Source organism: Notechis scutatus, chromosome 5, assembly GCF_049901735.1.
Source record: "Notechis scutatus isolate UNSWTSFEM ecotype Mainland chromosome 5, rNotScu1.2, whole genome shotgun sequence".
NCBI classification, from domain to species: Eukaryota; Metazoa; Chordata; class Lepidosauria; order Squamata; family Elapidae; genus Notechis; species Notechis scutatus.
The window spans coordinates 30,484,355-30,508,005 of NC_142013.1; the positions used below are offsets into that span (position 1 = coordinate 30,484,355).

Sequence of the window (23,651 nt, forward strand, 5' to 3'; positions counted from 1 at the left end):
TACTGTTTTCTTCATGTTTTTGATTTGGAAACATGAAAGGTTTAAGAAGGAAAAGGACTTTTAGAAAGAGGAGGCTGAAGGAGCCATTAGAGTTATCCTGAGTAATATAACAGTCCCATAAAAAACTTCCTCGTTTCTACGTCAAAAGTGAGGAAAGAAGGTAATGAGTTTTCTATCAGTTCAATCTCTGTCTCTCTCTCTCTCCCTCTCCCTTCCCTCTCTCCACATACTCCCACACCAATCCTAGTGCTGTTATTTTTCCCCGTTTGGGTTGGAGCCGGGTTGAAGTTATACTATTATTTCTGGGAGGAAATCCAAAAGGGGGAGGTGGGAGGAGGGGAGAAAGGGAGGGAGACGGGCAGGCTGTCTTGGAAATGAAGATTAGGAAGGTAAAGAGAAGCGCGCTATTTTTTTTCGCTTAGGGCGCGCTTAAACCATTTTGTCTGGAAAATGTATTAGCGCTGATGCTTCGCCTCTGGAGAGACAAAGGAGCCCGGCTGCAGGGAACTGAGAGCGGAACTGAGGTGGAAGCGGCCGTGAAAGTGTGGAGGAGAGAGAGAAAGCGCCGAGCAGGAGGGAAATCGGCGAAACGCGCCTCTCTAGGGCTGCTCCCGAAAGGAGGCAGAGCTGCGGCTAGATGGACAGAGGAAAAGCTCCGGGCGGCAGCGTCTGTTTGCCTGCATCCGCTTCCCTGAACACGAACAAACCTTTCGGGTGGAATCTGTTTTGCCCCCGGCAGAGCTGTATGGCAGCCTCCGCGGTCTGAAAGAGAGGATCTGAAAGAAAGTTTTGGAGAAGTTTGCTACAAGAGTAAGTTTCACTGCTGTTCTGAGACTCTTGACGTCCTGTGTGTGTGTGTGTGTGTGTGTGTGTGTGTGTGTGTGTAGCTGTGGGAGTCAGACAGGCGGTACTAATAGTATGTAGATTATACAAATCTTTTCCCCTTTTTTTGTATGAAGTACTCCCAGTATTGAAACTGTCATTGTTGTTGAAGAATGCCCCCCATCCATTCCCAGGGACAAGAGTGCTCTTCTTCTTTCAGTTCATAGTTCAACTCCAAAATCTCAGCTGTGTCCCTCTAACAGAATCCGGTTAGCTTTCTTTTCACTGAAGGGGTTGCTGTTGACACATCTACAAGTGTTAAGGTTGAACCTCACTTCGAAAGAGAAAAGTGACACAAAAATCAGCAGAAATGTGTAAAGACATTTTTTAAAATGTGTTTTGGGAGGATCGCCAAGATTTCTCTTGATGATGACTCACTCTAAGAATGTTGGATATCTTTGGTCTTTTTTAAGATCCCAGTAATAGTGTGTTTCTCCTCCCGTTTATTTTTTTTTAAGGTCACGATGAACTGGACACCACTGGTGAGCTTAACTGTGCTGTGGGCAACGTGGCTAGTTTGTGGCTCACATAAGCCACTGAGGCAAGCTGAGAGAGCGAGTCTTGGAGTCAGAAAAGAGCCTGTGGCCTACAGGAGCGGTATCAGGAGATCTGCTTCAACCCAGCCCAGGTTAGGCAAGGTGCTTCGGAGACATGTAAGCCTTCCTGGGAGGTATTGGCAACGTCCCCTTGTTAAAAGGGATTCTTTGGAACCTAAAAACCCAGCAGCCTCTTCCTCAAAAAATAAGCTTCAGGTTCGGATCAGGACTGGTGAAATAAAAATACAGCAGATGAAAAGACCTAAGCTGGAAATGATTAAAGATGAAGGAACATCCACTGCAGTCCAACCACGAATTGTGCGTTTCTCATCAGGGTCCAGTTCTCCCAATATTCTGGCTAGCTTTGCAGGCAAGAATAGAGTCTGGATCATTTCAGTTCCCCATGCCTCAGACGGCTATTACCGGCTCATGATGAGTCTGCTGAAGGACGATGTCTATTGTGAGTTAGCAGAAAGGCATGTCCAGCAGATTATACTGTTCCACGGGGAAGGTGAAGAAGAGGGTAAAGTTAGGAAGATATCCCCTGAAGGGAAAATCCTGGAGCAGCGTCTAGATCCAAGCCTCATTCCCAAACTCATGAGCTTTTTGAAACTAGAGAAGGGGAAATTTGGAATGGTGCTGTTAAAGAAGACACTGCAAGTTGAGGAACGGTACCCTTACCCAGTAAGGTTGGAAGCTATATATGAAGTCATTGACCAGAGTCCCGTCAGGAAGATTGAGAAAGCAAGGCAAAAAGGCTTCATACAGAAATGTAAAGCAGCTGGAGGGGAGGGCCAGATCATCAAGGAAGGGCTCGGTGGGGGCAACAACACAAGAGCGGCTCCCGGTGGTGGTCGTGTCCCGCCATTCCCGAGAAAGGAAGAAACAAGAAAAGGCAAAATGCAACCAACCAGAGTGAAAACTGTGAAGAAAGTGGCAGCAGCCACAGTGCCATCTCCTTCCCCCACTACATCTAGAGCCACTACCTTCCCTCCAACAACCACAACTCTCAGGCCAGTTGCCAGAATAACGACAATACCAAGCAGACCCTCAACCACCATCACAACAACTCCAACTACACAAAGAACATGGACCACAAAGTCACTCACAGAGCTTCCCACAGAGCCTGAGACAACTATTGCTCCCGAGACAGAGACCTTCCTTTCCACATGGAGAGAAAACCGCAGAGGAAAGCATCCAGGCCACACACCAAGACAACCAACAGCTACTAAAAGACCCAGGAAAGCCAGTCATTATGACACTTACACAGAAATGCCAAGGGCCACCTCAGAGCATTACACCAGAGCAAATGCTGGCAGGTTCAGAGACAATCGCACAGACAAGGACAGTCGGGGCTCTGGCATCACAGCTGGCCAGCAGAAGCCTCCTAAAAGCAAGCAGCCCAAAAAGAAAGCCCAGGACAAGATACTGAGCAACGAATACGAGGATAAATATGACTTAGGGCAGCCTGCCATTCCTCATTTAGAGGAAAGCATCCCCATAGGAAATATTCCACCCAAGAAAGCCAAAGAGTCGAAGAAACGCATCCCTTTAAATAAATCTGACAAGAAGAAAGAAAGGTATGAGAAGAAAATTGAGAGGCAGGCTAAAAAAGACAGAGCTGAAAGGAAAGGAAAGCAAGAAAAAGAGCGCAACAAGAAAAACAAGAAAGGACGCAAGACAGAAAATGATGGAAGCCTGAAACCTCACACTAAGTCTTTCATACAGACCTCCAAGAAATCTGTGACAAACCTTCTGAACTTCTTTGAAGGCAAAAGACGACTTTTGGTAAGTAGATCCTTGAACATACTTCACTCACATTATGAATTATGAATAAGTATATATTTTTTTTCTTTCTAAACAGGCATCTATTGCATTAGTTTGGCTTTTGAAACTTTTTGATAGCAGCCAGTATTTTGACATGTTCATTTTGATGGTACCAGAATATTAACTTTCCTCTTACTCAGGCATGATGAACCTATAATTTTCTAGATATTCTGTTATTCAGGTCCTATCACCCCTTATCATGTTGGCTGAGATTGTTGAAACTGAAGTCCAGCGATATCTGAAGGACTGCATTCCTCTGCTTGAATGGCCTTCTGAGAAAGTCAATGCTATTCTTGTGAACCAAAGGTGCTGCTAGAATGGAAGAGTCCTTGGGAGTAATATTTGAGTGTTATATAGACACACTATCCTTGCATCCTCCACCCCGCATTCTTCTCACTCCTATTTGCATATATTCCCAGCCTTCTCTCTATTTTCATTCCTTTTTACAAGTATTGGGAACCTTCCTTTCACCAGTGTGCAACTTTTTAAAGAACTTACTACAAAACATTTCTGCAGAGAGCTGCTAAGGTAAAGAGCATGAGAAAGGGGCCCTTAGTTGGTGCAAAATCTAGATCTGCACTCAGCCATCTGCATTCAATTGCACCATAGTAGCCAAAAATTGTGCATTGATAGTACAGTTCTTAGGAAAAGGTTTTTTGTGTGTGTGGGAAACCCTATGTTTTTATACATCAATCTTTGCTGTCTATGTTGTTGAATAATATAGTAATGAATTAGTCATGTCTTTTAGTTAGCTGAACTGGAACTCCTTACCAATATCTCTTCACTGTTCTCTAGTGCCAAATCTCCTGCTGAAGGGGGAGGACCTTTCAAAATAGACCTGAGGCAGAAAAATGCCACAAAGTCATGTTGCATGAGTGGAGCTTCACCCATGAAATATTGCACATATCCCCCAATGTTTAGGGTATTTAAAAAAATTATTGAATTCACAGAAACAGATGTTACTATAGCAATAGCATTTAGACTTATATACCACTTTGCAGCGCTTTACAGCCCTCTCTAAGTGGTTTACAGAGTCAGCATATTTCCCCAACAATCTGAGTCCTCATTTTAACTGACCTCGGAAGGATGGAAGGCTGAGTCAACCTTGAGCTTGGTGAGATTCGAACTGGCAAATTGCAAGCAGCCGGCAGTCAGCAGAAATACTACCTTCTTCTGAAGATGTCTTACGTTGCCATATCTAAGAAGGCTTTCCATATTCAATTTTATACTTGGGCCACATACCTTCTGGAATAATTAACTAGGAACTATAACTACTACCAATCATGGATGAGACTCAGAATAGATGGGGACCCTCTATTTTCACCTGACATTTTAAAAAAGAATTATACCATCCTCCTTTCGTATTTTGTTTCTGGCTGACAACTTTTAGGGCAATATTTTTAGGTGTAACATTTTTAGGTCAGGTGCATTTGGCCTCCCCCCACTAACAGCTCACTTTGCCACTTAGCTCTCAGTCAGGAAAATAAGAGCCATGGTGAATCTGGGGCATGGCCTCCATACTGGGTTTATAGTGCCTTGCTAACCAAATGCCTCGTGCTTCCTAATTGGGAGCCGATATTTTCAAGCTGCCTAGTCAGTGGCATGGCTGATGCATCTTAAAACAGGGGGCTAAGGGCAAGGAGTCAAGCCACACTTTTCACATCCTCCAAGAGGTTACTTGAGTTCCTTGGCCAGCTGTTGAACACCAGTTGTTTCTCTAACAAAATGAATTAGTGTAAGAATATTTAAAACGCTTTTGGACTGAGGACAAGATGTTAGCATATGAAACATTAGCATCCTCTGATTAAGAGGGAACACAGATTGCCAAGGAGTGCCAGTGTAAACTGCAAGTAAGAACAGGATTTAGAGTGGTGAGATACAGGCTGCATTTAAAAGTGGGTAGGTCCTGGAATTAATAAAGTACAATTAATATGATTACTTCTTATATTTTTAATAATCCCCTGCTGTCATAGAGGTTTTTAAAATATAAACACTAGTTTTAAGACAGTAAACTATTCACATTCTCTTAACTTCAGAAACAGATTATTTCGTGTTCTTAAATGTCAGGCAAATTAAACTAACCATTTGTTCCCTTTTCAAGCAAATGAGTCAACTTGACTATGAGATATGAAAAATAGAAAAAAGACTTCTCCCTGTTCATGGGTGACTTAGGAAAAGATCATAATGCTCACTGGGACCCAAAATATTGCCTATCATAGTACCTTAAGATAGAGGAGGACAATATGTGGCCTTACATGTTCTCATCATTCTTCAAAATCAATATACTTGATAAGAGTGATTGATAAAATTTTGAAAGATAAAGTTTTCCATCCCTACCTTAGTTTGACATTAGCATGGACACGTTTCTAATAATGTAATTATAAATCTATTGGAGCAAATCATTAAATATTTTCTAAGTAATTTGCATAAGTTATCAGAAAACAAGAAACAGAGATGGTAGAATCTGTAAGCCAGTAATATGAGGCAATGAATTAGCAATAGTTGAAAACAAGATGTTGTATGTTTATTGTTTTACAGTTCATGTTAAACATATTTATATATATTTCAACTTCCAGCTTTTCTAGTTGATATTTTGTTCATCATATTGGTGACATCTTCTAGATCAGGGGTCACCAACCTTTTGGACCTCAGGGACCACCAAACTCATACTATTAAATCCTGAGGACCACTAATATGATTTTTTAAAAAGCTAATATATTTAATATAAAAATTATGTTAAATATAAATGAATGTGTGTGTGTGTGTGTGTGTGTGTGTATGCAGGTTTTGGTGTGTTTGGGTCTTTTCCCGTGTAAGATTGGGAGTATCTTGGCGATATTTCGACGAAGTCCCGCTCGCCATCTTCAGGCTGGTGCTTTCGGCTTTGTGCTTGTGCGAGCAAAGCGTGATCGGAGCTGTCGTCTCTCTATAAATATTGGTGGGGAGGTGTGGTGTGCTGGCTCTGTTGTAAGCGGGCTGGTTGGCTGTGTTGTTATTTCTTGATTGGTTGATGGAGTTGATGTTTGTCGATTGGTTGGCTTTTTCGTAAGAACCTGTGTGGCTGAGGTACTGGCTGTGTGTCTATCAGCCTCGTGTGTTGTAACGACCTGAGTAATGGGTCGTGTGATGACCTTCTGAGTTCTATTGTTGTGACATCCTGGGTCTTGTGCTGTAATCTCCTGGGTCATTGGCTGTGTTGAAACATCCTGAGGTTTTGTGGTGTAACCTCCTGAGTTCCGTGATGTGATATCCTGAGCGGATGGCTGTGATGTAACGTTTGGGGTTTTGGTTTGGCTCCGAGTTTGAGGTCTGGCTATATGTTCATGGTGTGTGTCAGTTTGCTTAGTTTGGGGGTTGGGGGTGTGTGAGAGCTGGTGATGCAGCCGTGGTCTGGTTTCTGCATGGTGGTTGCCTTTCATCTATGGGATGGTTTGGGTTTGAGTCTGAGGAGGGAGATTGGTGGTGGCATCATGTGTTGTTTTGGGTCCAGTGTTGGCTTTCGTGGCTGGGATTCATTTGTTGATAAGGGTTAGTTTCCAGATATCTGGTAGGTGGGAGGTATCGTCCTGTTTATTCATGTTATGGGGGTGTTTCTCACAGGACATGAAATTAATTTTGAGGGAACCAAATTAATCTCCAATACTGAACACTTCAACAAGAGAATAATCAGGGAAGCCATCAAAATAGAGAAACAGTGAACAGAAATAGTGAATTGAAAGGAAATCACCTCAGTGGCTGGGCGCCCTTCCGACCAGGCAGCGTTTGCCTTCCCCTCTGAAGGAAGACAGGGGGGAGAGGAGCCCCTCACTTTGACCCCTCCCCACTTCTCTCCCCCACTTGCTTAGCCAGGGAAGCCCCCCACTCACTTCTCTTCCTGCTTCCTGCTGCTTCTGGGCCTTTTTCCAGCCGTCCACGTTACACAGTGTTCCCTCGGCAATGCCCCTCGCTGGTAATTGCTGGTGCTCAGTGGAGACGGGCTTTCTCCCAACTGTGAGGCACTCAAGGGCCTGGGCTGGAATGGCACCAGGCCTAGCGATCATTTAGAGGAGGCTCCATTTCTTTTGCTTTACTCTCCTCCAGAGTCACCTGGCCTTAAGGGCTCCCACACCTATCACCAATCAGGAGGCGTGCAGAGCTTCTTTCTGGTCTTGGTGGTGGACACTCTTTGGTGCCTTCGCTCTTCTCACGGAGCCAGGCTGGGGCTGGGCTCCTCTGTGCGCTTCTGCCCCCGGTGCGCCCCAGGCCAACCAGCCTTTCCCGCCTCCTCTCTTTTCACCTTCTCTTTCTCTCTCTCTCTCTCTGTTCCCCCCCCCCACTTTTTGGAATTCGTAATCACGGATGGCTTCTGTGATTGGCTGTTCGGTTCTGATCCCGCTTCGGCACCAGCCTGGGCTTCCCAACCTCATGCAGTCCTAGAATCCTTACCCGCTGGGCACCTGCTCAGCCTGCTCTGTCCTCAGCCCAGGTGGGGTGGGCGGCATGGGCATGGGCTTGCTCAGCACTGGCAGCCTCCCTACGTGCAGCAAGGCAAAGCTGCCACAGTGGTAGTGCCCAAGTTGCCTTAGCATGCTTGGTTAGTTCAGAATTGCCCTACCCAGAGAAGGAGGTGCTAGAGGAGGAGGAGGCAATAGTGGAGAGGTAAACAACTCAGGGCACTACCACTGCAGCGGCTTTACCTGCATCTCCGAGGCTTCAATGTTGGGAGAGGCAGCGAGGGCTGGAAAAGTGGAGAGCTGCACACGGCTCCCTCTCCCTTTCCTTGCCTGCCTGCACGTGGGCTCCTGGGGGAGGGAGAAGCAAAGAGAGAGAGGCGGGAGCAATTCAAAACTAGAGAACTAATGGGGAGAGCTAACAGTGGGCGCCGAGGGAGGGGACTGTTGTTGCCACCTCCCGCCGTGTGTGGGAGCTGGTTGGTGCATGCATCTCAAGGAGCTGCCACCGGGGTCCCTTGAAGAGCTGGGAGGCATGAGAACTGCACGGCCCAGATTAATTGCTTTCAGGGGCCATTTCTTCTGCGTCCCACCAAAATTTTGCTGCGACCCACCGGTTGACAACCGCTGTTCTAGATCTTACTTTTTTTCTGGAATTTTTCTAGGATATGAATGTACATATTTGCAATATTTTAGCACGTTGTCAGCAAGAGGAATAGAGTTCTTTTTCTATATAAAGTACGTGGTTTCAGTGTTGTGATGAATGTCTAAAACTATAATGCTTTATTGCCTGTTTTTGCCTTTCCCAGAATTTAACAATTATATATAACATAAAACTCCCACCAAACATTATTTAAAAGAAACATGGTAACCTCCTCAGATGTTTTCCTTGACAAACAACATTTCATTTCATGTCATATTGTGACAATTCATATTTACTTTATTGGTTATTATTTATGCAAATAATGGTTACTATAAATGCAAAACAAAACACATGATTATGCATGATAAATGAAACACAAATTTTATTTTGTCATGTTTTATATTATTAGAAATTTATAGAACCAATTTTCTTTAGGCAATTAATTTGTTGCCATATTTTGTTAGTGGTTTGTGCACTAACAAATAAACCTTCTGGATTTCTTGTATCTCTTTCTTGCTAATTTAAAAAAAAAACATTGGAATACAGGTACAATATTATTCTATATGAACCCCGGAGGAATCCTTAGAATTAGAAAATAAAAATGGTGATAGTTGCAGCCAACTCCCTCATTCTGAAGCCTGACTTGCCACCCCCCTCAAAAAAAACCATTAGTTGGGAGATACACGTTGAAAATCTAAGGGAGTAATTTTATTAAAGTATATATGTGTACGTGGGTTTTGTCTGCTTGTGTATGTCTGTTAACTATTTAATGTGTTAAAAATATCCAGTTGCATTTCTCCAGAGTAGAGTTAACATATTTGGGTGAAGTGTATTCTGATTCCCATGGGTGCTTATGAAGAAGCTCACGTTGGCAGAGAAGTGGGGAGGTGCTTTTTGAAGAATGGGTCCAAGGCATGACCAACCAATCCAAGTTTGCTCTTTTATGAGGAGAAAGACGGTCTTGATATTACTCAGTTCTCAGACTACCGACTTCTGGATATAATAATGATGCTTGTAGATAACATATGAGGTCATTTGCAAACTCTGGCTTTGCTTTCCCCTCTCCTGTTTGTGTCTGTGGTTTTGCCTTAGGCTCGTTTATTCTACTTTGGCCAAGTTATATTTGTTTGCTACTCTGTGGTGTGGAAGTACAGTCTGAAATCTTGAAGGTGCTTTTTTAATACATAAACATAAAAGAAATTCATAGCCAGGCAGCATTTTTACCAAATAAATTTAACCCACTGACCATTTTAAATCAAAGTATGCTTGTTTCAGAAATAATTATATTTGATTTAAAACTTTTGATTTTAAAGAAGAGCTCCATTATCATACCCTAACTACTATCATTCCTTTTAAAAATTTACTTATATATTTCGCAGAGTGAAATAGCAACTCATTGAAAATAATCTGGAATAAGGAAGACAACTCATTAAAAGGGAAATAATTATTCTTTGACTGGGTACAGACAGTAAATTTCCGTGATTTATGTAATTTAGGGTGGCTATCTCAAGGTTCCTGATGTAGCAACTCTAACTTAACTATGGTTTATTAAATAATTCATATTTTTCTGCACTTGTACAACAAAAGTCTTTGGTTTGTAACCCCATATATGTGGACTCATATAATATGTTCATCCAGAAATAGGTCTACTAAATATGGGCTGAAAAATCTAGAACGGCAATAAAGACATAACACATACTTCATTGCATGACTGCCATCCAGTGGCTATCTGGATTTTTGCAATTCAGATTTTGTAGCAGATCTAACCAGTCACATACCTTTTGTTTAGTAAGGTATGTGTAAATCAAATTGGTCTACCCTAACTGGATTATGATATAAAAAGGAATAAATTTTATTTATTTTATATTTCTTAAAGAAAAGTGGGTCATACATTCATCAATGTAACATTCTAAACTATAGTTATAGTTTGTATTTCAGTGATAGAAATTCAAGGCTTTTATCAAGTCATATTTCCTTGCTTCATCATGGGAATAATCAGGCAAGCAAACAATGCTAGCTTCAAACAAGCTTGCTTTTACAACTGGACTCTAGTTGAAAAAAATAATCAGGCATAATTTCTAGAGACAAATGTGCTTAATTAACTATTAAGATCCAAATTCTACAAATTCAAAAGGGCTCCTTTTCTGTGTATTTTCAAACTGACCATTTTTACCATGTAGGTTTGCAATATGTCATAAATTCAAATGCATCAAAAATTCTATTTAGGAGGACACTTATAATCCACTATCAACTGTACCTGTGGTGGGATTCAAAAATTTGTACTACCAGTTCTGTGGGAATGGCTTGGTGGACGTGGTATGGCTTGGTGGGCGTGGCTTGGTGGGCGTGGCAGGGAAGAATACTGTAAAATCCCCATTCCCTCCCCACCCCACTAACCTGCTTTCCAGTTCCGTTCTCCTGCTCAGGGCAACAAAAGAAGACCCAGCCGATCACCTGGGACTCAGTAGGCAGAGAATAGACGGGGGCGGGGCCAGTCAGAGGTGGTATTTGCTGGTTCTCTGAAATCCTCAAAAAAATCCTCAGAAAAAAAAAATCCTCAGAAAAAAAATTTCTGCTACTGGTTCTCCAGAACTGGTCAGAACCTGCTGAATACCACTTCTGAACTATACAAATATTCTGAAAGAAAAGATGTTTTGCTTGATGCCATAGTATTTTCTCACTATATGATAAGGTTATTAAAGTACTAGACACATAGCTAACAAACTATCAAAGCATTTTATCATGTTATTGATTAGAATGTTGGCCCAGGAAACTTTGGATTCAAATATGCATTCATCTGCAAAGCATCATTTCTCAGCCGAACCTAATTTACAGACTTTGTTACGAGAACATAAATTAACAATTGAACTTATATTTATGACTTTGAACTACCTAACATCTTCCTAAGAGCTGTTTCTGTTTCCAAAATAAAATAAAATTTGATACTTTAATATGTACTGATAGATGCTTCTGTCTAAGATATGTTGGAATTCAAGAATTTACCAAAGCTGTTATTGTTAGAAAATGGCCTATTGCAGTGGTGGCTAACCTTTTTGGGCTCCTGTGATGAAAATTGTGTGCACGCTTGCGCTTCCATTCCAGTACCCAGAATCAATGCACGCAGCCCCCCCATACCTCCTGCGCATGTGTGCGCGATCCCCCGCAAGTGTGCCATGCATTTCTGTGCATTTTTGCGCATGCGTGTGCTTCTCCCATGCACCCCCGCGCATGCATGCCAGATACCCGACAATCAGCTGTCAGGCAGGCAGCACGCGCACATGCATAGTAGACCTGCTCTGGGCGAGAGCTCACATGCCGGCAGTAATGGCTCTGTGTGTCACTTCCAGCATGCGTGCCATAGGTTTGTCATCACTGGCCTATTGTCTTCTTTATTTGGAAGCCTTATATGTTGTCTAGATCAGGGGTCACCAAACCCCGGTCTGTGGACTGGCACGGGTCTGCGGCATATGAGAAACCAGGGCCCACAAACAAGTGAAGCCCCCTCTGTGGGATGTAGGCAGCACAAGAAGCCATGCCCCCTCCGGTCCTTGTGGAAAAAACCTCTCTCCAAGGAAGTGGTGGTCCCTGATGCCCAGAAGATTTGAGGACCATTGCTCTAGACAGCCAGTAACTGTAACTGTCTCAATACTGTCTTTTAATTCATATTTTTTTGTTCCTCCCCATCCATGTCCAATTCCACAGTCAATGGTTTTGCCTATATTCTGGATACTGACTACTTTTTGGGCATGTTATTGGTTTAGGAATGATAAGCTAATAAACTTTTCATTCATTTTCTGGTTCCTGGCATTAGACTCACTGTGTCTAGTTGTGTTTTCTCCCCAGAACTGATTCTTGCAGAGCATTATGATATGAGAATTGACTTGTCACAAATTTTATCTAAAATTTCAAAAAAAAATATTGTTTCTTATCACTATTAAAATACAAGCAAAGGAAAAGCCTTGATGGGTGGCATATGAGCTATTGGACCTTGTGTTTAGTTTTCTGAAACTAATGCTCTGTCATTTTATTAGCTGATCACAACACCAAAAGCTGACAACAACATGTATGTGCAACAGAGGGATGAATATTTGGAGAGCTTTTGCAAAATGGCGACTAGAAAAATTTCAATTATCACCATCTTTGGCACAATGAACAACAGTCATATGAAGATCGATCATTTCCAGCTAGGTTGGTTTAATTTTATTACATAGAATGCTCAAGGAGTTTAGCAACCATGAAATATATAAATATATGTATGCATATAAAGGGATTGGGGTGTGTGTGTGTGGAAAGCCATCAAGAATCACAAATGTGAGATGGACAGTTGTATAAATCAAGCATATAAATAAATAAACCCAACTCTGGTTGGGAAGAATACAAGAACCCTTTTTTAGATAACATGATTCCCTTATGTATTTGTATTCCCTCTTTATATGTATACAGGTGATTCCAGTATGTCCTTTGGATTTTTTCCCCTAAGCATTATATTCAGATTTATTGAGTATCTCTCTAATAATTTACAAACTAGTAAAACAACTGAAAGTTCCAAAGTGTGATTAATCACAAAATAGATTCAAAATTCTTTAGCTCATAAAATATGTGATTAGCCATATTTTTATATCTAATTATTTATATAATTGAGGTTTACTTAATTTTTTTACTTGTATGAAGGGCCAGACAACAGTGAAAGGGAGCAGAAGAAAACCATCCCATTTGTTCTGTCCTCAAAATTAAATTAGCTTCTACTAGCAATGCCTTCATTGTCCAGTAATCAGCATGGATATCTAGGGCAAGAAAGCCTTTTTACAAAGACTTCTACTAGGGTAATTTCCCCCCAATCCTGAAACTCGATGGGCTTGTGAGACTATTTGCACGCAATACTAGGTGAAGGGGGAGTGTATGCTTACACTGCCAAGGTGAGTATATATTCAATAGTTTTTGACAATTAATTGAAAATGCAGGAAAAAGTCTGTTTCTAAACAAGCTCTGTGATTCAAAGAAAGATTTGCCTTACTTTTTCTTAGTTTTATTTATTACGTGTAAGAATTACGTAACCACTTTCCTTCTTATCAACTAAAGTATTGTGATACTTTAGGGCTACAAACATTTTTATTTTAGAAAGTTCATACTGTATAGACATAATACAAATGTTAAATTTCATTGCTTTCTTTTTAGTGTTGAAAAATTGTTAGTTGCTTCTGATGGATTGATAAATTTAAAAGTATTAGTATGGATCCAAAGAAGCTGTTTTGTGAATTTGAAGAGCGTGCATTGATTTTCTACCAGGGGAAAGGAGCAAAAAAAAAAATTCTGTTTCCTCTCCTACAGCTGTCCCTCCCAGTTATGACCTGATTTGCTTTTGAGTTTCACTAATTTTGTTATCTTTTAGTCCAACAAACTCAAAAAGGAGAACAAAGAACTGGGATGCTGGGCTTGTGCTGTAAAGGTTAGCTAGCAACCCAGACAAGTTAAAATATTCATGGTCCATTGGCTAGATATAGAGTCAAGACATTTACAGGAGAGTGATGTGCCCCCCATCACATAGGACACAGACAAGTGTCCCAACCTCTCTCTGGGCTGGAGATAGCGTTAAAAACAAAGGGAGAACTCCAAGGAGAACCAAAAGAAAAAGTGGATTGGGGCAGGAAAAATGAATGCTCTAGGAGTGATTTCCTTCAGCTTTTGATTAAAATGAACTTTCTGGGGGGAAAAGTAATAAAAAGAACTGTTTCAAGGGTCTTTTATTTTTATTAAACTTGATAGCTGTCTGGCTGGAAGGTAAGCTTGGGTTCTTTTATTTCTTTTTAAATGTGTGGCACTAAGTGTGTTTGGTTATTGAATGTTATTGAGTCATTGTTCAGATTTGGTGTGAAATCACTAACTTTATAGAGTGCTCTTTTTAATCTGTATTATAAAATTAAAACATCTCTTGTTTCTCAAAGGAAATTAAACTATTTGTAGCAAATCAGCATGATCCTGAAGCCTGCCTTGGACATTGACTCTATTTGTGTTCATTTCAGTTAAAAGGAGATTTTATATTTGATCCATTGTATAATTCCATCTTTTTATAAGGCTTGCTTTTGCTTAACTTTTGTGAGATTAGTCCATATGCCAAGGAGCACTGAAATTTCTAAGCTATGGTTAAGAGGATATATTATATATAGACAATTTCCTTTGTACTTTTTCCATTGCCAATGTGACAGATTGTAGGAGTTCTCATTGTCTCATGCTGGGGTTGTGGGAATATACCAGTTAAGGTATCCCATAAAAGATAGATAATAACAACAACAGTAACTACCAAGGTATTATTTCAAAAAGCAACAAGATGAAGTCAGTTTTTTTCTGGCTAATTCAATAAACAATGTTTAAAACTGTATGTGGTTTTACAAAATGAAACTATAAGGTGTGTGAAGGGAAAGCCTGAATCTATACATTACATAAACCATGTAACTTGGTTTGAAGTTATATGAATCATGGCTGAGGGCAGTATGTAAACATAGCCGATTGTGACACATAAACAATTTTTCATACACACAAACAAAAGATTAGTATATGAGAGTCTTTAATTTGTTTAGGTTAAAAAACAACCACACATCATACAGCCATCAGTATTATGGCATGGAAATACATTCATTTTGTAGCAAGTCTGTTCATTTGCTTTGAGAGTCACAGACAGGAGAATAATATGCTTGAATTATTTTCCATTTAGGAAACCTAAGAATGAATGTAATTGAATAATGAGAAGTTTTTATTAGAATAAATAGTTTCTTGAAATCTCTTTTATGAGAACAAATTTTATCGCTATATAAGAATGAACAAAACCACATACCATGTCATGATTAATTTAATATTTATAAATGCACAAATAAGGAAAGTGGTTTAAACAGATCTTGGAATTTAGCATATTTACCTATGGATGTGGTGATCCCTCCAGTCTTCTCAAACTCCATTTCTGGGTAAATTTTTGAATTGCTCATTCTTGATTTTAAGTTGTGCTGCATATACAAAAATACTTAAAATGTTTCAGTGATATCTAAAGTATAAAGAATTATTAAAAATACCAAATCAGATCTTTAGAGAAAGAGAATGAAAAACATGCCATTGGATGATACATCTCAGTTAATTTTAATGTTACACCACCGGAAATCCAAACCTCTTTTCTTGGGAGGGCATAACATAGCTAAAAGATATGCAGCCCTCCTCTTTTAATGATGGAGAGGAAGAGCTGCCTAGTTTTCACAACAGAGATAGTTCTAATAAGTTTTCTTTTAAAGAAAGATACACATCAGAGACAGTCTGGATTCCACCATATTTCATTTTTTGCTTCCCTAGATAAGTTCATAGATTCTTTACTCTATGATCTATAATATTGCTTTGTCTATATCTGTATCTGTCTTTCACTTGATACCATTATGATTTGCACTATTGTTTGAGCTTCTGGTTTGCCTATTAGTAGTATCTAAGGAATAATTTTCACACTTGCTTGACAAGAAGGTAGCAAACTTTTACCATTATTGCTGGCATTAAGGAAAATTAATGTGAAATCTGATAGGTATCTTTGAAGAGGACGATACAGACATCTGCTCATCCCCATTTTGTTTTCTTTTAAGATAATGAGAATCCTATGAAGGTGATAGAGGATGAAGACCTGGTGGACCAGAATCTCATTAATGAGCTGAGAAGAGAATATGGAATGACCTATAATGACTTCTTTATGGTGTTGACAGATTCTGATATGAAGGCCCAGGTAGGAGGAAGTATATTAGCAAAAGTAATGAATAGTCGAGATGTTCTGTGGATGGTCTGGATTACAATTTACTATGATATTTTAACTAGTGTGACCAACTAAGAATAGAGGTGAGAAGGGCTGAAAGGAGAGTTTTATGAGAGATATGGTTCAGGGTACAAAGCATAAAACTGAGTTGTTTTTCAAGAGGAAAGTGGAGTTGCAGGAATAATGTTTTTAAATGTCTCATTTCATTTGAAAATACTGTGCCAGGCTAAACGTCTATGGAGATTTCAGTCATCCAGGCCATGGTTGTCCCAAAGGTGCTTTTTAAAAGGCAACTGGACTTTGTTTTTCCTTGAAGACATTTCGCTTCTCATTCAAGAAGCACCTTCAGCTCACTTCAGTTCAGAACTGAAGAAGCTTCTTAAATGGGAAGCAAAATGTCTTCAAGGAAAAACAAAGTCCAATTGCCTTTTAAAAAGCACCTTTGTGTACCAGGCTGACACATTTACAGCATATACAATTCTAAAATACCACAGAAAGATCTAACAATGTCATTAAGGTTTTCACCACGTCGCCTTTAGCAAAACAAATAAGGCTATCTGCAGGGGTGGGATTCTACAGGTTCGCATCTATTTGCTAAAACCGGTTGTTAACATTCTAAGCAGTTTGGAGTACCAGTTGTTAGAAGAAATTACTGGCCTAATCCTGTAAGGAAGGCAGGAAGGAAACATTCTGGTGTTGCTTACAGAAACTGCCTCTCCGTTAACCCTTATTACATTCTTGGTAGGACTAGACTTCCTGTCTCAGGAATGTCTCTGGAGTTTTTTCCCACTCCTTTGATGGTACTTTGCTTATGTGGAGTGACCATTCAAAGTTACAATGGCACTGAAAAAAGTGACTTATGACCATTTTTCACACTTACGACTGTTGCAGCATCCCCACAGTCATGAGAGGCCAGGCGAGGAGATGCATGCCTCAATGTGAGTGATGTTGAGTTGGCCACGCCCAGCCAGTCACATGACCACCAAGCCATGCCCACCAACTAAGCTATGCCCACAGAACCGGTTGTTAAAAAAATTGAATCCCACCTCTGGCTATCTGTATATATTTCTTTCCTGGTGGAATTCAAGATGCCATGCAAAAAGCTCCCAGTTAAACTACTGCTCATGGACTGTCTAGAGCTGACCAGGAACAGCTAATATTATTGCTATATACACTTTTGGATCATGATATTAAACTGCTTGTATTCATAAGTCATTATCTGTTGGGAGGTGCCAAGAGATTTATTTGCAATTAAAACTCATCTTAATTCTTTGTTTTATAGCAATACTATGAAGTGCCTATTGCCATGAAATCTGTGTTTGATCTGATAGATACTTTCCAGTCACGTATCAAAGAAATGGAAAAACAGAAACGGGAAGGCATTGTTTGCAAAGAAAATAAGAAACAATCCCTGGAAAACTTTTTGTCCAGGTATTTCCGAAAGCTACCTCAGAGATCTTATTTTCTTTTAATAATATAAAATGAGGAAAATGTTAGAATGCAATTGCCACCAGCTGATGAGTTTGAGGTTTTTTTCCCCTTAAAACAAAAAAGCCTATATATTCAGAAATAAATACCTAATGAGAACATCGCTTAAGCTTACTTCCTCCCAGTCGCAGTAAATCATTTTGTAAATGTAGGATAATGTTGCAGGATCCAATCTGAGTCAATCATCGGTACCAGAGATTTATTCTTCTAAGCTTTCAGACTCATGCTGGAGCACATCCTCAGGGAACTTCCCACTCTCCAGAATGAGTCAGATTTTTGGATACAAAACTCTTCTCCCCAAATGTGTTGATATAAGGTATAGAGCAAGACTGGACAGAATTCAAGCTTACGTGATGTATTTTGTTGGTTAGAAGAATTCTGAAAGTCCAACAAAAGCTGAGTAATGGAAAACAGTACTTCAAGAGGATGAACTTAAGGTGCAAGTGTTGGGGTGTTCCCAGGGGGTTTGTAGCAATGATCACTGGCTTCAAAATGTTGTGTGCAAACAAGTGTTCAAAGCCTTCTCCTCTTTTTAATATGTCTTAGATGCAATTCCATGCATGTAAAAAGCAGCAGGGCTCCAGTTGTCCAATTTTTCCAATCTTTTTGATGCAGTTCAGGGGAATGAAGAGTCTGGATATAAATTAATAAAGCAAACCGGCAGGAGAGTTTTTCAACAACGTATTAAGGCCAGCTGAAGCCAAAATGTGGGTTTTCCCTCCCCTTAAATAGATTCTGTTTCATCCTCTACTACACAAGAGTGGATAACTTGCAGTTCTCAGACATCTGTGGAGATTCTCAGTCATTCTGTTCTTAGTTGTCTCAAAGGTGCTTTTTTGTTCCCTTCAAAAGGCAACTGGACTGTTTTTTCCTTGAGGAAGAAGAAGAAAATGTTTTGCTTCTCATCCAAGAAGCTTCATTGGTTCATCATCCCACACCATCAGAACTGAAGGGGGAAAAAGCATTTTTGAGAATGTAGCTTCCAGCTGTTGCTGAATAATTCCCAGCATCCCTCATCATTGACCATTATGGCCAGGGCTACAGATGTTGAATTTGCCAGTATCTTCAGCACTGTTGGTTGCTCAGTGTCTGTCACAAATAGGCAGAAGCTACACAGAAAGCTGTAATGATTAGCTGATGGATTCTACCTAGTAATGTGGGGACATCTTTTAGTGTGTCTCTTTTTCATTCCAGATTCCGGTGGAGAAGGAGACTACTGGTAATGTCCTCTCCCAGTGAGGAAGACTGGGCTTATTCACAACAGCTTGCAGCCCTGAATGGGCAAGCGTGCAATTTTGGTAAGTAATAAGAGCCAGTTTGGTGCAGTGGTTAAGGCACCAGGCTAGAAACCAGGAGACTGTGAGTTCTAGTCCTAACCCTAACCCTAACCCCTTATTATCTCTCACTCTTGTGTCACTCATTATCTCTCAGCCCAACTCATCTTATAGGTTTGTTGTCATGGGGAAAAAATGAGAAGGAAGGACTATTATATACATGTGAAACTTGAAAAATTAGAATATCGTGCAAAAGTTCATTTATTTCAGTAATGCAACTTAAAAGGTGAACCTAATATATGAGATAGACTCATTACATGCAAAGCAAGATAGTTCAAGCCGTGATGCGTCATAATTGAGATGATTATGAGGCAGTAATTGCTACAAAAGGGGCCCAAACCAAGTACTGAGTACATATGCATGCTTATACTTTTCAGAGGTCTGATATTGTTCTATGTACAATCCCTGTTTTATTGATTGCATGTAATATTCTAATTTTCTGAGATTGTGGATTTGGGGTTTTCATGAGCTGTAAGCCATAATCATCTCAATTATGACAAATCACCACTTGAACTATCTTGCTTTGCACATAATGAGTCTATCTCATATATTAGTTTCACCTTTTAAGTTGCATTACTGAAATAAATTGACTTTTGCACGATATTCTAATTTTTCGAGTTTCATCTGTATGTCCACTGTATTTATAAAAATAATAAAGGTGGGTTAAAAATTATTACAGGTAGTCCTCGATGTATGACCACAAATGAGCCCCAAATTTATGTTGCTAAATGAGGCAGTTGTTAAGTGAATTTTGCCCCATTTTATGCCCTTTCTTGCCACAATTGTTAAATGAATAACTGTACTTCTTAAGTTGCTAATGCGGTTGTTGAGTGGCTTCCTCAGTTTTTTTGCTTGTCAGGTTTCAAAAGGTGATCACATAACCCCAGGACACTGTAACCATCATAAATATGAGTCAGTTGCCAAGAGTTTGAATTTTGATCAGGTGACCCTGGGTATGCTCCAATGATCATAAATGTGAAAAATGGTCATGGGTCTCTTTTTTCCATGCCACTGTAACTTTGAACTGTGATTAACGAACTGTTGTAAGTTGAGGACTACCTGTAATAATAATTGCCCCCTTTCCGTTTTCTTTTTGGGGCTTTAGTTATGCGTGTAAAAAGAAATTCCACTATGCTGAATTTCTTAAGCTTCTGGACCATTTTGAGATCCTTCCAAATAGTGAGATCATGGCACTAACAAATCAAAAGTCCATGTGGCCAATTTCATATTTTCTTCCTTTTGGAAACCAGCCGATTGATAAATTACAATCCTCCTTTTTCTCAGGTCTTAGTGAACAATCATGATCAAATGATGGTTTCAAACTGCAATCCTGCCCTGGAAAATCTAAGAATTGATTTCTGAGTAGACATCTATAGGATTGTTTCATATTAGATTCTTACAAAGCAAACATCTCCAGGATTAATCTCAGACTCTGAATTATGAAGAGAAAAAAATTAATGATCATGAATACAAATTTTTCCACTATCCTTTCTCACTTAAGATTTAGTCAAATTATGGTATCCTTGTAAACTACTAAAATAGTAGAATGGACTGACTTCCCTTTGTATTTTTTGGTAGTGATTTGAGCATGTCTGATACGGAGTTTCTAAAATAATAATAATAATAATAATAATAATAATAATAATAATAATAATAATAATAATAATAATAATAATAATAACATATCTACATGAGTTCTATTTACTGGTATCTAGCTTTGTTAGACTCCAGGATTGGGGAAGTACCTGAAGTAGTTCAAGATACTATATGTTCAGTAGGCTACACACATGTGAAGCATAAAAATTATGATTATATATTTGAAGTAATATTTTGCAAAATTTTTGCATTTAATTCTATAATTGTATATTTTGCAATATCACAATTGTTTCCATCAAGCTGTTATTCAGAAATTGATGCCTTTCTTCTATAGGTCTGCGACATATAATTATCCTCAAGTTGTTAGGCATGGGAGAAGAGATTGGTGGTGTTCTAGAACTATATCCAATCAATGGTAAGAAATCCTTTTCAGATTTTGACTGTCCTAAATTGCCAAACACAACCATGATGTCTATTATTCTTTATGCTGAATCATTATTTGTGTATATTTAGAAATAATGGATTATTCTTCAGATTAGGCAGTACAATATTATTAGTAACCTCATATAAATGCATAGTAGTGTCATCCAGTAGTGGGATTCAATTTTTTTTACTACCTGTTCTATGGGCATGGCTTGGTGGGCATGGCAGGGGAAGGATACTGTAAAATCTCGTCAGAAGTGGCATTAGCCGGTTCTCCGAACTACTCAAAATTTCCACTACCAGTTCTCCAGAACTGGTCAGAACTTGCTGAATACCACCTCTGGTGTCATCTTTCCCTAGGTCTTTGGGTTGTGAGCCCCAATTGAAGCCCAGTGTTATTGCTGTTTGTACTGACATTTATTTTTCCATTACTTTTTGTAGATATATGTATTATTAGATTTTGTTGGATGTTTGTTTGTTTGCTTCCAAATCAAAACAGCAGATAGTACTCCACTAAACATGTTTTTGAAAGCAGGTTTTTAAAATTTCTTCCATACACATCAGATCAACTTCTACCATGTTTTGTTACTATAGCTATTACTGCGAATTCTGGAACTTTTCATAGTCCTATACAACATGTTTTTTAAATACTGTCAGCATCACCACTTCTACATGAGAACCATAGACGAATATAATTGAGTATAATTATAAATATAATTTGATATATTATACTGTATATAAGAAATATATAGTATTAGGAAAATTTGCATTTTAAAAACCTATAGCATGATTGTTTTACACCGAAATTCTGTAGGAAATTAGACATGATAAAGGGAAATTTCTCCCATTGCACTGCACTGGCTACGGGAAAAATGTCTTCTTAATGCGGCTTTATTTCAAAACACTAAAAAGGGGGGATTTTCTCTTTGATGATATGATCATGAAATATTCCTTCTAGCATCAAAAAGCATTTCTGCTACAACTAATCCAATTCCAGGTCATTTTCAGCAATAGCAATTATCTTAAATAGTAAAAAATATATACAATTGATGAAATATGTTATGCTTTCAAGACCAACTTATCTGTCGATCTGAAGAGGTTAACACTTTTCCCAATTCTGACCTTCCCTAGGGAGCTCCAGTGTGGACAGAGAAGACGTCCCCATTCATTTGGTGAAAGACATCCGCAATTATTTTCAGATCAGTCCTGAATATTTTTCCATGCTTTTGGTTGGCAAAGATGGGAATGTCAAATCTTGGTATCCTTCCCCAATGTGGTCCATGGTGATTGTATATGATTTAATTGACTCTATGCAACTTCGACGGCAGGAGATGGCCATTCAGCAGTCACTTGGCATGCGATGCCCAGAAGATGAATATGCAGAGTATGGCTACCATGGTTATCACCAAGGTTATCAGGAAGGTTACCAAGATGATTATCATCATCATGAAAGTTACCACCATGGATATCCCTACAGAAAGTAGCAATTTAGCCTTTGACTGCTTGCATCCTACTAGTCTTTCAAGTCACAAAAGGCCACATGTGGAAATTGCTTCATGATTGCCTGAACATTTTCTATTGCTTTAGTGTTCAGTCAAGGGAGTGTATAAAATTTTGGCCTTCTCTGTAACACACATTTCCATGAACTGAAAGAGGTGAAATTAATTTCACTGATGCTTTATGAAATAAAGACTCCTTTATATTTTAGAGCCCTTTTAATTTGAGGTATTTCCTTGTGCTATGTATATATAGAATAAGACACTCCTTTATAATGGTGATTATTGTATGGTAGGTAGGATATAACATATACAATGGACATCAGTTCTTGGAAATATATATTTGAAAACTGTGAATTTTTATTGAAGACGAAAAATAGTGAATTGTGTTGTAGAATATGATCTTCACACTGCAGTTTTTCAGGAGGGTTTATTACAGGTTACAGAAAATGATTTCTAGAGGACTTTTAAAAATGCTTTGACTAAAATGATTTTGTTCATAATATGCCATCTCTGTATGACAATTACCAATCTGAAGCGTTTCTAGAGCTATCAATTTAAATACAGTCTATGACTCTGAGTGAAAATATAGGAGAAAGATTTGGCTTTAGCAAAAGCAACAAACTTATATACACTTTCATAGCACTTTTCAAGCACTCTCTAAGCGCTTTAGAGTCAGCATATTGCCCCCCAAAATTACCAACCTCAGAAGGATGGAAGGCTGAGTCAACCTTGAGCCAGTCAGGATCAAACTCCTGGCAGTGGTCAGAGTTAGACTACAATACTGTATTCTAAGCACCGTGCCATCATGGCTCAGTATATTACTGATTAAAAAGATATCTCAGCTTTTTAGCTAGCAATATATTTAAGGAAAGCCACAGAATCCTAATGCAACAGCATTAATGTTAGATATTATTTTGCCTAACAAATTTGGGCCAGTCACTCTCTCTCAGCCCAACCCATCTTATGGGATTGTTGTGTTGTGAAAAATAGGAGGGGATTGCTTTAGATATATTTGCCGCCTTGAGTTATTTGTAAAAATAATGAAGGTGAAGTAGAAATAAATAATCAATCTATACTTTGAATGTATCAATTCAAACTGCAAGTAGAAACAGATATAACATTCCTCTATACAGATACAATATACTCTTCTCAATTAGAAAAAAAACTTAGGATGTCAGAAAAACCTTTTCCTAATATGTCATAGCAATTGCTGCAACTT

The 23,651-nt window shown here is 39.2% G+C and overlaps 1 protein-coding gene across 1 annotated transcript; it reads left to right on the forward strand.

Annotated features, from left to right (window-relative positions):
* The first annotated feature begins 675 nt into the window (after nt 1–675).
* Nucleotides 676–23,503, forward strand: CCDC80 (coiled-coil domain containing 80). The gene is made up of 8 exons (XM_026681788.2): nt 676–810; nt 1,341–3,206; nt 12,350–12,506; nt 15,929–16,065; nt 17,375–17,523; nt 18,775–18,878; nt 20,845–20,925; nt 22,065–23,503. The coding sequence occupies exons 2-8, from the start codon at nt 1,347–1,349 to the stop codon at nt 22,415–22,417; spliced, it is 2,841 nt and encodes a 946-aa protein (XP_026537573.1). The 5' UTR covers nt 676–810; nt 1,341–1,346; the 3' UTR covers nt 22,418–23,503.
* The last annotated feature ends 148 nt before the right edge of the window (nt 23,504–23,651 follow it).